The sequence below is a fragment of the Vidua macroura genome, chromosome 2 (genome assembly GCF_024509145.1).
Source record: "Vidua macroura isolate BioBank_ID:100142 chromosome 2, ASM2450914v1, whole genome shotgun sequence".
Taxonomy (NCBI): domain Eukaryota; kingdom Metazoa; phylum Chordata; class Aves; order Passeriformes; family Viduidae; genus Vidua; species Vidua macroura.
The window spans coordinates 28,464,182-28,476,863 of NC_071572.1; the positions used below are offsets into that span (position 1 = coordinate 28,464,182).

General features: G+C 39.6%; 1 protein-coding gene across 1 annotated transcript in view; it reads left to right on the forward strand.

The window, feature by feature from the left end:
• The window catches only part of TGFBRAP1 (transforming growth factor beta receptor associated protein 1), a 36,526-nt gene extending 27,224 nt beyond the window's left edge, over nt 1-9,302 (forward strand). Inside the window, exons 10-12 of the mRNA XM_053970576.1 lie at nt 1,213-1,369; nt 2,932-3,365; nt 4,024-9,302. Of these exons, the coding sequence (XP_053826551.1) occupies nt 1,213-1,369; nt 2,932-3,365; nt 4,024-4,212 (780 nt within the window). The 3' untranslated portion in view covers nt 4,213-9,302. The remainder of the gene's footprint in view (nt 1-1,212; nt 1,370-2,931; nt 3,366-4,023) is intronic.
• The last annotated feature ends 3,380 nt before the right edge of the window (nt 9,303-12,682 follow it).

Genomic DNA, 12,682 nt, shown 5'->3' on the forward strand with positions numbered 1-12,682 from the left:
GTGTACTCAGAGTAGAGCAGGAGTGTTTTTAAGATTAAAGTAAAAGATGAGGAGTGGATACCTTCATTATTTTGAATTTTTCAGTGTTTGTGATAGCAAAACAATTGCTTATGTCCCCTCAGACTTAAAGGTGGTTTTTTTTTTTTTTTTTTTTACATCTGGTTATTGCATACTTTTCTATTTCACTGATGAGGCTCAAATCTTCTTCTGGTAAGATCACAGAAAATGATCAACAACAGGTTGAGCAACTGCTGATCCTATTGCACTGTGGCAGCAATACGTTAAAGTTGCTGATTCAGTGTTTTACAAGTAAGAATGTTTTATTCTGTCTTTCTAGAGAGATTTGAACAATAATCAAGTTAAACCATGGACCCCTCACTAGAATTCCAAACCGCTCTTGATGCTGAATGCTCAAAAGATGCATTCACAAGTCCTAAGTGACAGTGTGTTACACTTTTGGGGGTTTTAGTTCAATGCAAAAGCAGCCAAATGTTGTATTTGGCTATGAAACATTTTAAGCACAGAAGTTCTTTGACCCAGAAATAAAGCAAAGAAATGAACATTGAAAGATCACTGCAGAGCTGATGGTCAGTCACTAATTCACATTCTTCAAATGCACATCAGATCAGTGTTTTTCCCTTATCGGTGTCGCAGGTGTGTTACACCATGACTGATGAATATACTTGTCTCTGATGTCATAGATTTTTCCAAACAAAGTTTTTGAGTTAAACACAGTGCCTTGTAAAATATTTGTGAAAATATTTTACAATTAAATCTACCTGCTAGTAAAAGCTGAGTTATAAATCAGTTTGGTCTTTAAAAATTACGAAGCTATTGTGAATGATTTTTTGAGAATGTTTAAAACAGTCAAATCATGAGCTTATTTTCATAAGCTTTCATTTTTTGTGGATAACAAAAAAAGCACTGCGCCTTCAGAGTGCTTTTCCACCTCTGGTGGCTTTCTCAGATTTTATTGCAGAAATAGAAAAGGTCAAAGAACATACCTGAATATGAGGAATCCTGTATTTACAATGTAATTTGTGAGGCTGCTCAGAATTAAATTATCTATCTGTATTGACAAAAAACTTTGTGATTAATTCAAATTAAATAAGTTGAAACACATTTCTATGTAATTAAGTAAATATTCATCATTGTTATTGCTGGAGCCAAGAGATTTGTAAACTAAGCTAACATTGTTCTCTTCATCTGTAGAAAGAAAAGTACCATACTCATCTAGCTGTCTTGTACTTGGAGGCAATACTTCAGCTAAAATCTGTGACAGATAACTGTACAGAAACAACTGAACTGCTGTTGAAACTTCGCAGTCTGCTTCAGAAATCTGATCTTTATAGAATTCGCTTTATTTTAGGTAGGTTTCATGTTGTCTGTTATAAATGCTGTATGTGATTTCCAGCTTGAAACAAAATCATAGTCCTCTAAAGGATAGAAAACTAAAAGATCTGAGGTTTCTGTGTTTGTTTGATAGGCTGTATTTCTAACAAACACAGGTTAATTTAGAAGGCATATGTGTTGGTGTTGTCCTTGGTCTCCATAGCTCCAATGGCATATTTGCCACTGCACCAGAGACAAAATACCAATTGGCCAGAACAAATACCTGCATACAATTTTCTTAATAGCCACCTTCTTTTTAATGATGAGCATGGAACTTGTGCATGACATGACATGACAACCTTTTGCAAATGAAAGACAACTTTGAGGAATCTAATTGCCAAGGACTTGTTACCCATAACCCTGAAACTCACTCTGGGGTTCATGTTAAATAAAAATAGGAGCATCTTTTAAAGTGAAAAGTGCAACATACATGTTACTGTTGGTATTAGGCAAGCAACAGTTGAGCTAAATATTTTCTTATTCAGTGCTTATAATGGTTAATTTTTAATGTTTCACCCACTGGAATGCAAACATAGAGTGCAATTAAGCAAGCCAAGTGTTTAAATCTTCTCTGGTATGGAGGATTATGGCTGGAGAATGATGGAATAGTGGATGAAAGGGAAGTGACTTGTTATTGAACTGAAAGATGTGGAATGATTTTTTGAAATTCAGTGGGAAAAAATCCAGTGTAAGTGGAAATGAAACTTGCTGAGTATCAACTAAAATGATATACCAAAGTTTAATGTTTCCTTTCTTTTTCAGGCAGCAAAATGTTATGTGATGGATACTATACAAATAGAGCACAGTCATTGAAACACTTGTTCTTTTTCATCTTTTAGTCAATTTTCAAACAAAAATTTCCAGGCAAGAGTTATAAAATGGATTATTCTCTTGAAATCCATGTGCTCCAAAATAAAGGATTTCTTACATGACAATTCTTATGTTACATGAAAGTGAGATCAGTGCAAGCTAGTGTGTTCCTCCCTGATAACCAAAACATTTTGGTGAGAAAAACATTGTATTCCCATGCATTTTCCATAGGCCTATACCAAATCTTTATCACCTTTACAGTAATTAGATGATTTTCTACTTTATTTTGAAATGCCAGATGAACTTGCCATTCTACCTGCCTATTGCTGACACTTAAACTTTAAACTGGATTAAGGGTTTGTAGTGTTCTTTTCTTAATGGGAAGTACTATTGGATTTTTATTGTCTTTTATGGAGTTTATTCTGTGACCTCCTATAACATTGGGAAAAGCAGAGGTTAAAAATATTGCAGCTTCATCTTACAGTTTTTTGTGCATGGTAGCAGTGTCTGCTAAAATTTAAAAGGTGTCAGTGACAGTGGTTGATCATCTATTATTTAGTCATTTCTTTGTCCCATATTTTGTGGTGCTCTTTTGTTAGAGATGTGTTTCCATACATCTGAGCATTCCTGTACTTACAAGCATCTGCTTTCTCTATAGTTGCACTGGCTGGGAGAGGGAGCAGTTGTCTCCTCCACTGAGCAAATATTGCCTTGTTTCTCACTTAACAGACAAAATCCAGGGCACAGACCTTCATATGGAAAGTGCAATTTTATATGGGAAACTAGAAGAACATGAGAAGGCTTTGCATATCCTTGTCCACGAGTTGAAGGACTTCCATGCTGCTGAAGAGTACTGTATGTGGAACTCAGAGAACAGAGACTTGCAGTACAGGCGGAGGCTTTTCCATATGCTGCTGTCAGTGTATTTAACTCCAGGCACTTCGGACTGTGCGCTCGTCATGGCTGCTGTGGATCTCTTGAATAACCACGCTGCGGAATTCGATGCAGGTCTGGTTTTGCAGGTGGTGCCTGACAGCTGGTCAGTGCAGCTCCTGTCCCCATTCCTGGCTGGAGCAGTGAGACAAAGCATTCACACAAAAAGAATGACTCAGGTGGCACTTGGGCTAGCACAAGCTGAAAACTTAATCTACAAGCATGAGAAGGTAGGTTACTGGGGTGCTTTTAAATAAAAGCACTTGGAAGCCTTATAGTTGAGTCCTTTGATATACAGCAATCAAAAGAAGTTTGAAGAATTAGTACAAAAGCTGTCTTCATGTCTTTGGCATTTATTAGAGTTTGGGGTTTTTTTGGGTTTTTTTTGGGTTTTTTGTTTTTTTTTTTGCCATGACTACTAGCTTCAAAATTAATTATATGTTTTCTCTGTAAAACAAAAGGGAAAGTAGGGGCCTTGAAATAGGAATAACCTTGGTGAGCTCCTGGGCTGAATATGAAGTGAATCTGGGATTTGCAGATTTAAAAAGTTCTTGCAGAAACTTTAACAAGTGTCAGTTAGCATTTCTTTCACCAGGAGGGAGTGTCAGAATTTCCAATTCAATTTTTTTACGGTGTCACCTGTCAAAATTTGTTAAAAATTATCCAGCATTTAGTATTAATTGAAGCTTGTTAGTAGATTTTGTTAATGGTAAATTCAGTTGTGAAGTTTTCTTCTATTCCTAGCTAGGACAGTGTTGCTTAGAGTTCACAGCAGATCCTTAAAATTATTTTTGTTTTATTCATTTGGTATAGTTGCAATTATGCTCCATCATTTCCCTTCCTTTCTTGTTAGATTCACATTTGGAATTTTTTCCCCCTCTCTTTTAGGTTAAACAAAAAGGAGCCCCAATTCTTCTTTCAAACAAAAAGGTGTGTCAGGTGTGCCAAAATCCTTTCCGCGAGCCTGTGTTTGTAAGATACCCAAACGGGAGTATGGCCCACACGCACTGTGCTGCAAACAGACATCTCAATTCCAATGTGACTCATCACTCTCCCAGCTCCAGCAATCAGACTTGAAATATTCCCACAGTTCCCATGACTTACACCCCATTGAAAGTGGGCTGGAAAGAAAAAAGTGCAGCTACTTTAAGTATAAATGAAGATGGACAGCTAGTTTTCGGGTTAATGGGAAGACTTCCAGTAAATATAAAATACTGCTACTTATCTTTTTGATTTCTAATGAATGTAGATAGAAAATTCACTACTACACATGGAGAGGTGCAAATATGGGCTCTTCTGTGAATAGGAGTAAACACTTAAGAGAAAAGGAGCCTTTTCTTCACAGTGAGGATGAATGTTACGGAGTGAAGGCAAACAGTCATTTTAAGAACTGTCACTTTGCACTGACTGTGGTATAAGTTTGTGGAGGGGAAGATGGCATTTATTGGAGTTGGAATTCTTGAAGAGTGATGGGACAAGATTGGCATCATGCAGCTTACTATGAAGACAGAGATTTGCATCGATTTTAGTGCTTGCTGCAGCATGTCTTCTTTTGGGCTGGATTATCTTCCGCAGGATCACATTATCGACTTCAATTTTTTTGCTCTGCAAAATGTTGGCTTTTGATGCACTTTTCAGTACCTCCCTCCCATCCACCTACTATATGGAATTTAAATATAAGCACTGCTCTGTTAGGTTTCTGCTCCTGCAGTTACTGTAATGTACTGAGTGGAAACCAATAACCTCAATCACACAGGTGAGCTTGGAAGAAAAAAGGAAGAAAGGTTGTCTGGTCAGACTGTAGTCACTTTTATATGGGGGAAGAGGCCCTGACTTTAATACTGATTTATTTATTAATATGCAAATATGATGTACATACAGTTGAATAAATTGATCTTATCATTCTAGCATTTCTTTGGAGGATTAAGATGTAGCTGATACATAAATGTACAGGTGATGTGCTAAATGTTTGCTTTAACATAACTTAGGCAGGTTGGAACTCCACAAAAATAGGTTTTAGTCTTATGGATGACTTTGTGCAATCAAAACCACAGAGAGAAGGTATAAAATTGTAAGAAATCTACAAAAGTGCACTACAGGGATACTGGGTTTTTTTATATTCTACTAAATATTCTGTGAACTAAAATTTTTCAAATAACACAAACCCCTTACTTAACTGCCCTCATATGTATTCACATTGCTATTTAACCATTTTAAAGAAGTTGATTTAAAAGATGTAGCTTTCCCCAAGAGAGGTTAAAAAAATGACAACTTTAAATAAACTTAAGTATTGCAAAGTGAAAGCATTTCTTTGAATTCTGTGAAGCTCTAATAAATACCAGGCTTACTGACCCACATGCAGTTGAGTTAGTATGGCTGCTCCCTGTTTCAGAATTCCAAATCAGTGGAGGCTTTCAGGAAAATGGCATGCTTGGTCCTTTCTAGAATCACAGAATAAGCTGAGTTGGAAGGGATGCATCAGGATCATGGAGTCCAGGTCCTGGCCCCACACAGGACACCCCAGAGTCACACCATGGGCCTCAGTGTTGTCCTGATGCAGCCTCATTGCACAGAAAGGCTGGCTTAGGTAGCTGCCTTCTACGTACAGTGCTGCCTCCAAGAAGGGGCAGCCAGCCCTCATCCAGGGGAAGAAGATATCCATCTCTTCTCACAGAAACATGCACTGGTTTGGGGTGAAAGGGACCTTATTGAAGACTATCTATTCCAACCCCCCTGCCATAGGCAGGGATACCTTCCACTAGACCAGGTTCTTCAAAGCCTCATCCAACCTGGTCTTGAGCACTGCCAAAGATGAGTTGTCTACAACTTCCCTGAGCAACCTGTGCCTGTGCCTCACAACCCTCAGAGTAAAGAATTTCTTCCTGATATCTGATCTAAATTTGCCCTCCTTCCACTTAAGGCCATTTCCCTTTGTCCTATCACTACATGCATCTGTACAAAGTCCCTCTTAAGCTCCCTTGCTGTCTCCCCTCAGGTTCTGGAAGGTGCTATAAGGTCTTCCAAGAGCTTCTCTCCAGGCTGAACAGCTCTCAGCCTGTGTTCATAGGAGAGGTGCTCCAGCCTGTGATCATCATTGAGGCCTTACTCTCGACTCATTCCAGCAGTTCAACATCTTTCTTGTATTGTGGGTCCCAGAGCTGTACTCAAGGTGTGGAGTACTTTGCTTTAAAGGAAAAGACCTTTAAATCTTTCTCCTTGCTGATTTTGAAATTGGGAAAGTACAACTGTTGTGCTGAATTTTTATTTATTTTTGAAAGCCCAAGTGAGGAATTTTGTAGTGCTTTGTACTAAAACATGTAAGTCGCATTTAGTGAGAAGCACTTCAAAAGTGTGGGCATTTCTGACTCAGTTCTGGCATGAGTGATTCTGCTGTGGCACTGGTCTAAGCAGATTATCTTGTAGTCGTGGGTTTTGAACATTGTGTATACAACTGGCAGTAATGGTATAGAAAAATTTGTAGTCCCCTGTCCTCAAAATACTTGCTGATAAGAGTGGAAGTGATTTTTATGAAGACCCTATAAACCTTTTGTGTACACTAGCATGCATTTCTTACAAAATACTTTCTTTTGCTGCCAACATCCTAAGTATGCTCTTTTTTTCTTTTTAGTAAAGGGATACTAAAACAGACCCCTCTCCATGCTTTAGAGTAATTTTAGCCACTTAGTAGTGATGAACTACTTCTACTTCTGCAATGGAATAAAAATCATATCATTCCAGACCTCAGGAAAGTTCTTAGTTGCTATTGCAAGAAAAAGTATGTCTATAAAAGATTAAATAATTCTTTATTAATAGTCAATATCTTTTTGAAGATATGTACTTTGGCTAAAATGCAGCAAAACCAATAATTGTACATACCAAACAAATACAGAAATCAGAATAATGCAAGTCAGCATTTTTGCAATCAAAAATGTGGTTGATATTTAGGTTGGGGCCATCTAGTTCTTTGAAGCCAAGTCCCCCGAAAATGTGGACTGGAAAAATTGATACATTGTTACCTGTTACTTTGTTAAGTTTTATACTAGAACTCACTTGAATGAATTAATATGGAAATCCCACAGTAACTAATGGAAAAAGCAAACAAAGCCAATGTGAGGCTGAGGCAGAGCAAGAGATCAGCAGGGAGGTGGCAGGTGGATGATGCTCTTCCTCTGTGTGTCCAGCATGTGAGCAACAGGGAATATTCCCAACCAGAGAAGATGTCAGCCCACATCAGAGTGCTCTGTGGTGTTCTGGGCTTGGTCACCGGGAAATTTATGAAAGGTCTGCATTCAAATTTCCTTAGGTGGGACAACTGAACAGCCCTTGGGTAAGAAAGCTTCATTCTGGAGAACCCGAGTTCAATCCTGCTTTTGTTTTGGCACTCGGTTTGGTGATTCTTGGTTTATGTACCTGAAATCCTGGGCCAGCATTGCTACTGTGGTTAGTTATGGCTGCAGCAGCACAGAGGGAGTGAACAGGGAAGGAACCAGATTTGGGTAACTAATTGCTGACTGCATATGTGAAGGAGGAGAGGCAGGAAAGAGCGATATTTCTCTGACCATTCTTCTAGTTTGGAAACAAATGCTTTTTGGGAGTTAAAGCTTGATGTGATCTTTTTATCTCCAGTTAGGGAATGTGGTGTCTAAGACCTGCCCTTGGAGAGTGGAGATTCTGCCAGAGTATTTATTCTTAATTTAGCTGTTGCTAAATTATTTGAAATTCATCTCCCTCACTTTTTCCAAAGAGTCTCCTCCAACTTTGTATGTGTCTAAACTGAAACAGTAGTGGAGATTTTTTTTAATGTGACATTGTGTCTGTGATTCAGGACATAATACGTGAGATTAGTCTCTCACACTGATGCCTCTGCAGATATCAAGACACATTTGTCTAACATGTAACCTCCAGTTACTGAAATATTGCAGCTCTGACCTTTCTTTTCAGTCATTCACTGCTACAGATGATGGTACATACAAAAAGCACTTGTTAAACTTTCTTCTACGCTTTCATATCTCCACGCTTCCATAGGTAAAAATCACCTATGATGTGTGTATGTCATCATACACTATTTTTCTCTCAGTCAATAAAAGGAAAAATACTAATTGAAAAAATTACTCAGAATCTGGCACTCTGCTCAAAATAAGATTCATGGCTGTATATTCATGAGAAAGAATTCAGTTACATCTTCATTTCTTTTGTGTAAGTGGATAAGTTGTCACATTGAGATCAGTATTCTTGTAACATTGTCAAAGCCAGGGGAAAATAAGCATTTGGGGGTTGTTACACAGAGCACACCAGAGATACCTATGAACTGACTTGTTCAGGCAGCCCCTACTGAGGTGGCTCAGGTGTGCACAGGATTCCAGGTTACAATGAGAACTTCTCTCTTTGCTCCCCTTGCTCCCAATCTCCAGAAACTTTCCAGCCTTTGTTACCTGATTGTCACTCTTCTAGCACTTAACTGACATGGGTACAAATCTTGAGAGGTCTGGGGGACTTGACTCCTGAGCAGATCTGTCTTCAGTAAAATGTCACTTTTTTATTCAGCCACATGAAGCCCTACTAATGTGAGCTGTGGAAAGGTGATGGTAGGGATGGAGTATGTGTATGCTTTCTGAGAACTTTATTACATGTTTAAACACACGAGCATTATCCTGACTGCTGAGTCTTTATAGCAACATCTGTTCTTCACAGGACTTCTGTCCTGAAAGACATTAAAAATATATTGTTTTATGCAGTTCTATCAAGAAGTACATTTTTATTTTATAACTCTTCCTGGTTTGCTGCAGTCTCTATTCAGCATGGCTCTAAGTGTTTTATTAACATCCTGCTGTTCATAACAAGCAGCAACTAATACATTTTCATTGTGAGCTCTCTTCCTATTGCCTATATTAGCTAATTAATTTTTCTCTTGCTGTACAACACTTTGGGGCTTATGCCTTGTGAACACTGGTAATTAAATGTGCTGCTACTTTTTAAGGGAAAAGAAGAAAAGATAATAATGTTCTGTAATGTATGATTGATTTCAAAATTGAAGTTCCCCTGCAGTAAATTTGTTCAGATGGAAGTTTGTACCGTTAAGGCTTTTGGACTTAGTGGTTATATTGGTGAACATACACAGCAGTATGTGGAATGTACAAATGTATAAATATGACAATTTTTAATAAAATAAAATCTTTTAAATTACATTCGTTATGGATTCATATATACACAAACCCTGGAATGTAAATGTCCAAGTGAAGGGAAAGGATTATCTACTGATGAGTAGAGGATTCATCAGGGTGACTGACAGAGGGGTCAGATCCCTGACATGTGGAAGTGAGGCTGGTGCTTACATACTCTGCAGAAGGCAGCAGTGTTGGTGTTCCTCATCTTCCTCCTCACCACTCAGGACTAATGGCCCTGGCTTCAGGGCCAAAGGACCAGCTGCTCTCCAGTTCCACCACAGTGGCACTGTAGGATAAGGAAGCCCCAGGAAAGGAAGGGTGGTAAGGGCTGGTAAAGAGTGTGGTAAGTCAAAGAAACTGATGTGATCTCTGAGGGGAGTGAGAGAGGAATGCAAAGGAGAAGTGCAGAAAAGGAGAATTTAGGGCATGGAGGTGTGACCTAATTCAGCTGCTCTCCAGCCCCACTCTGCCAGGCAATGCAGGCACTGGCAAGGCTGCAGGCATCCCCTGGATGCTGAAGGCAGGTTGTGTGCACAGCTTAACTGGGCATCCAGCAGGGCAAAAATCCAACACAGTCAGAGCTTCAGGGAAGGGCTCTTGTTTTGAAGTTCAGGTCTGTGATCACTTAGCTGGGTTTCTACAGCCCTATCAGGTAAAGTTTGTTCCTCTGGCTGAAGTGAAGGCTGTGGGAACATGGGTGGGTGCTCAGGATGCTCTTACAGAGGGTGTTTGGGATGCAAATATTGAGTGCAGCATGATGCTGGAAGGAATGAAAAACTAACACAACAAGCATGACTTTATTAGCTCAGCCAGCAGGAAATACACCCTGGAGAGCTCTGGTTTGCATTTCCCCATCCATCCATCCATCCATCCATCCATCCATCCATCCATCCATCCATCCATCCATCCATCCAAAGGTAACGCAGAAAGCATTAAGCCCCAAACCCAGTCATGACTCCAGCACCACGGGATTTCAGCTAGTTTTGCCTCTAGACAGTGGTTAGAAAATGGTCCATGCTAATCATCCAGATGGCAACTCCTTCCAAGACAAATAATCAATAGAGTATAGCTGAGTTTAGGCAGAAATGAGTCCCAAAGGTCCAGTTAGCTGCAACAACTGTAGCTGCAGGACAGCATAGGGTCAAAGAGGCCAGGGCTGCCAGAAGAAAGCTGATGGCTGAACACATGGCAGGTTTTCAGTAGATAACAAGGCTGATTACAGTGCCTAAAAATCCAATAGCAGTCATGAACATCATTACCAATGCCTATAATTGCCCATAACCCCCTGAAGATATTGTCCCATAACCACCTTGTCAACATGGTATTTCCATTGACTGGGGCCTGACCATCCCAATGCAAGTTAAATCCTAGAAAAATCTAGGCTGGTTGGGTTCTTCGGAGATGGCATTGTCCAAGCCCAACTTGATGCAGGGTCATCCTGTGTCAGGTTACTTGTCTTGTTTTAAACCAGTTGACAAGCTTGGAAGCAGATTGGCAAGGGTCCAAGTGTCTTCTTAGCATGTCTTTGCCAGAGGCATGTACTGTTTAAACATCCAAAATACTCTCTGTTAAAGAAAGGTAAAAGTTTAGAAGGTACATTTGTCTTGAATAAATAGTTTAGTTTGTTTTGTGGTTTGGTTTTTTAAGGTTTTTTTTTTTTTTTTGGTTGGTTGGTTGGTTGGTATTTTGGTTTTGTTTGTTTGTTTGTGGGGTTTTTGGGTTTTTTGTTGTTTGCTTTGTTTTTGCTTTTGTTTTTTTGCAAATATTACAAAAACACTAAATAAGCAGGGAGTTTCTAACAATTAGCAAGTTACTGGCGACAGCTTCAAGATAATGTACTTTGTGCCTCTCTAACCTGAAGAAGTATATTCAAATAAAATGCAAGTTCTTTATATCTGTTTGAAAGTCACAGACAGCATGCAAAGATGTTTCAATCCCTTTGGTCCCTCTAACATACAAGGTTACTCTGCAGTGTCAGAAAGACAGAAAGCTCCCAGAGTGTGACAGAAGTAGAGGTTTTTCTACTTGAATCACAAGCAGTTAAAGATGGGGAGGGAGGAGAACAGGATGGATTTGTATCTGCTTTTTTAAAAGATGTCATTCACTGGGGATTTGTATTTGCAAAGCAAAAGAAGGTTTTCATTCCTGTCCTTTTTTGATCCATCTTTAGGTTTTAACTTGTCATATCTCATTTCAAAGCATCTCTGTGGCCTTTTGTGACATGCTGATTTGTCAAACACAAGTTTTAGTGTTCCTGCTTCAAAACCTTCCTGAAATCTCTTGTTCTGGATAGCAGCCACTCAATACATCCCCTCCAGATACTCCAGTCAGTATGTCAGGAGTACTTCTCCTCACAGTTGCTCATTCTGTAATGTGAATAGCCATACAACTGTGCCATACAACTGTGCTGGTGTCATGGTTTAACCCCAACCAGCAGCCAAGCCCTGCTCACTAATAACAAAAACATCTCTATGTTATCAACCCTGTGTTCAACACAAATCCAAAACACAGCCCTAAACCAGCCACTGTGAAGAAAATCAACTCTATCCTATCCAAAACCAGCACAGATGGTCAAAACTAAAAACTACAAACCAAAGAGATCTCAGTCCCAGAGGAGGGAGGAGTCTTTTGTTAAGCTGTTGTTAATTACCAATGCCTCAATACCCTATGCTTTTGCTTTTCCCATCTGCCTGATATCAAATCACAAGAGTGTGCAGAGTTTCATACAAATAATCACTTGTGCTGATAACTTTCCTGCCTGTGGAAGGGAAAAGGGGAAGATTTTCTTGATTGAAGCCATGCCATGACAAGACTTGAAGGCAGCCAAAAAGAAGATATCACAGGACCTTTTTTCAAAGCAAGTGCCCTTAAAAGCACCAAGTGGTCTCTGAATGCAAAAGCCGGGCTTCATGAAATCATGAACCAGAACAATTTTAAAATGGAAAAAGCTCAGGGGTTGAGTAGGGAGAAAGTTTTAGAGGTTTGCAAGAAAATTCCCCACCTTGTGTCTTGTCAAGTCAGGTTTTGACTTCTGTCAAAGCAGAACAAACATCAATGACTTCTTAAATTGCAGAGCTCCCTCCACCCAGCCTCTTCTCACTGCCTTGGAATGAGCCACACTCCTCCAGCTCTCAGAGGCTGCCAGGATGCTCTGTACCCAGGCTTCTGTGGGTCCCTGTCCACCTTCCCTTACTTGGCCATACCTTGTTTTTCCATGTCTTCCCAGCTGCAGAGCTGTGTGGCTTTTGGGACAGTGCAGGCTGAGCCCTGCCTGGGGTGCTCCCTCTGCCTGGGTTCAATGACTTTTCCCCTCCAGTCTTGTATCAACTTCATACATTTTGATATTAGGCTTTAGTAAAATGCTAGAAGATAAAAATGAGGGA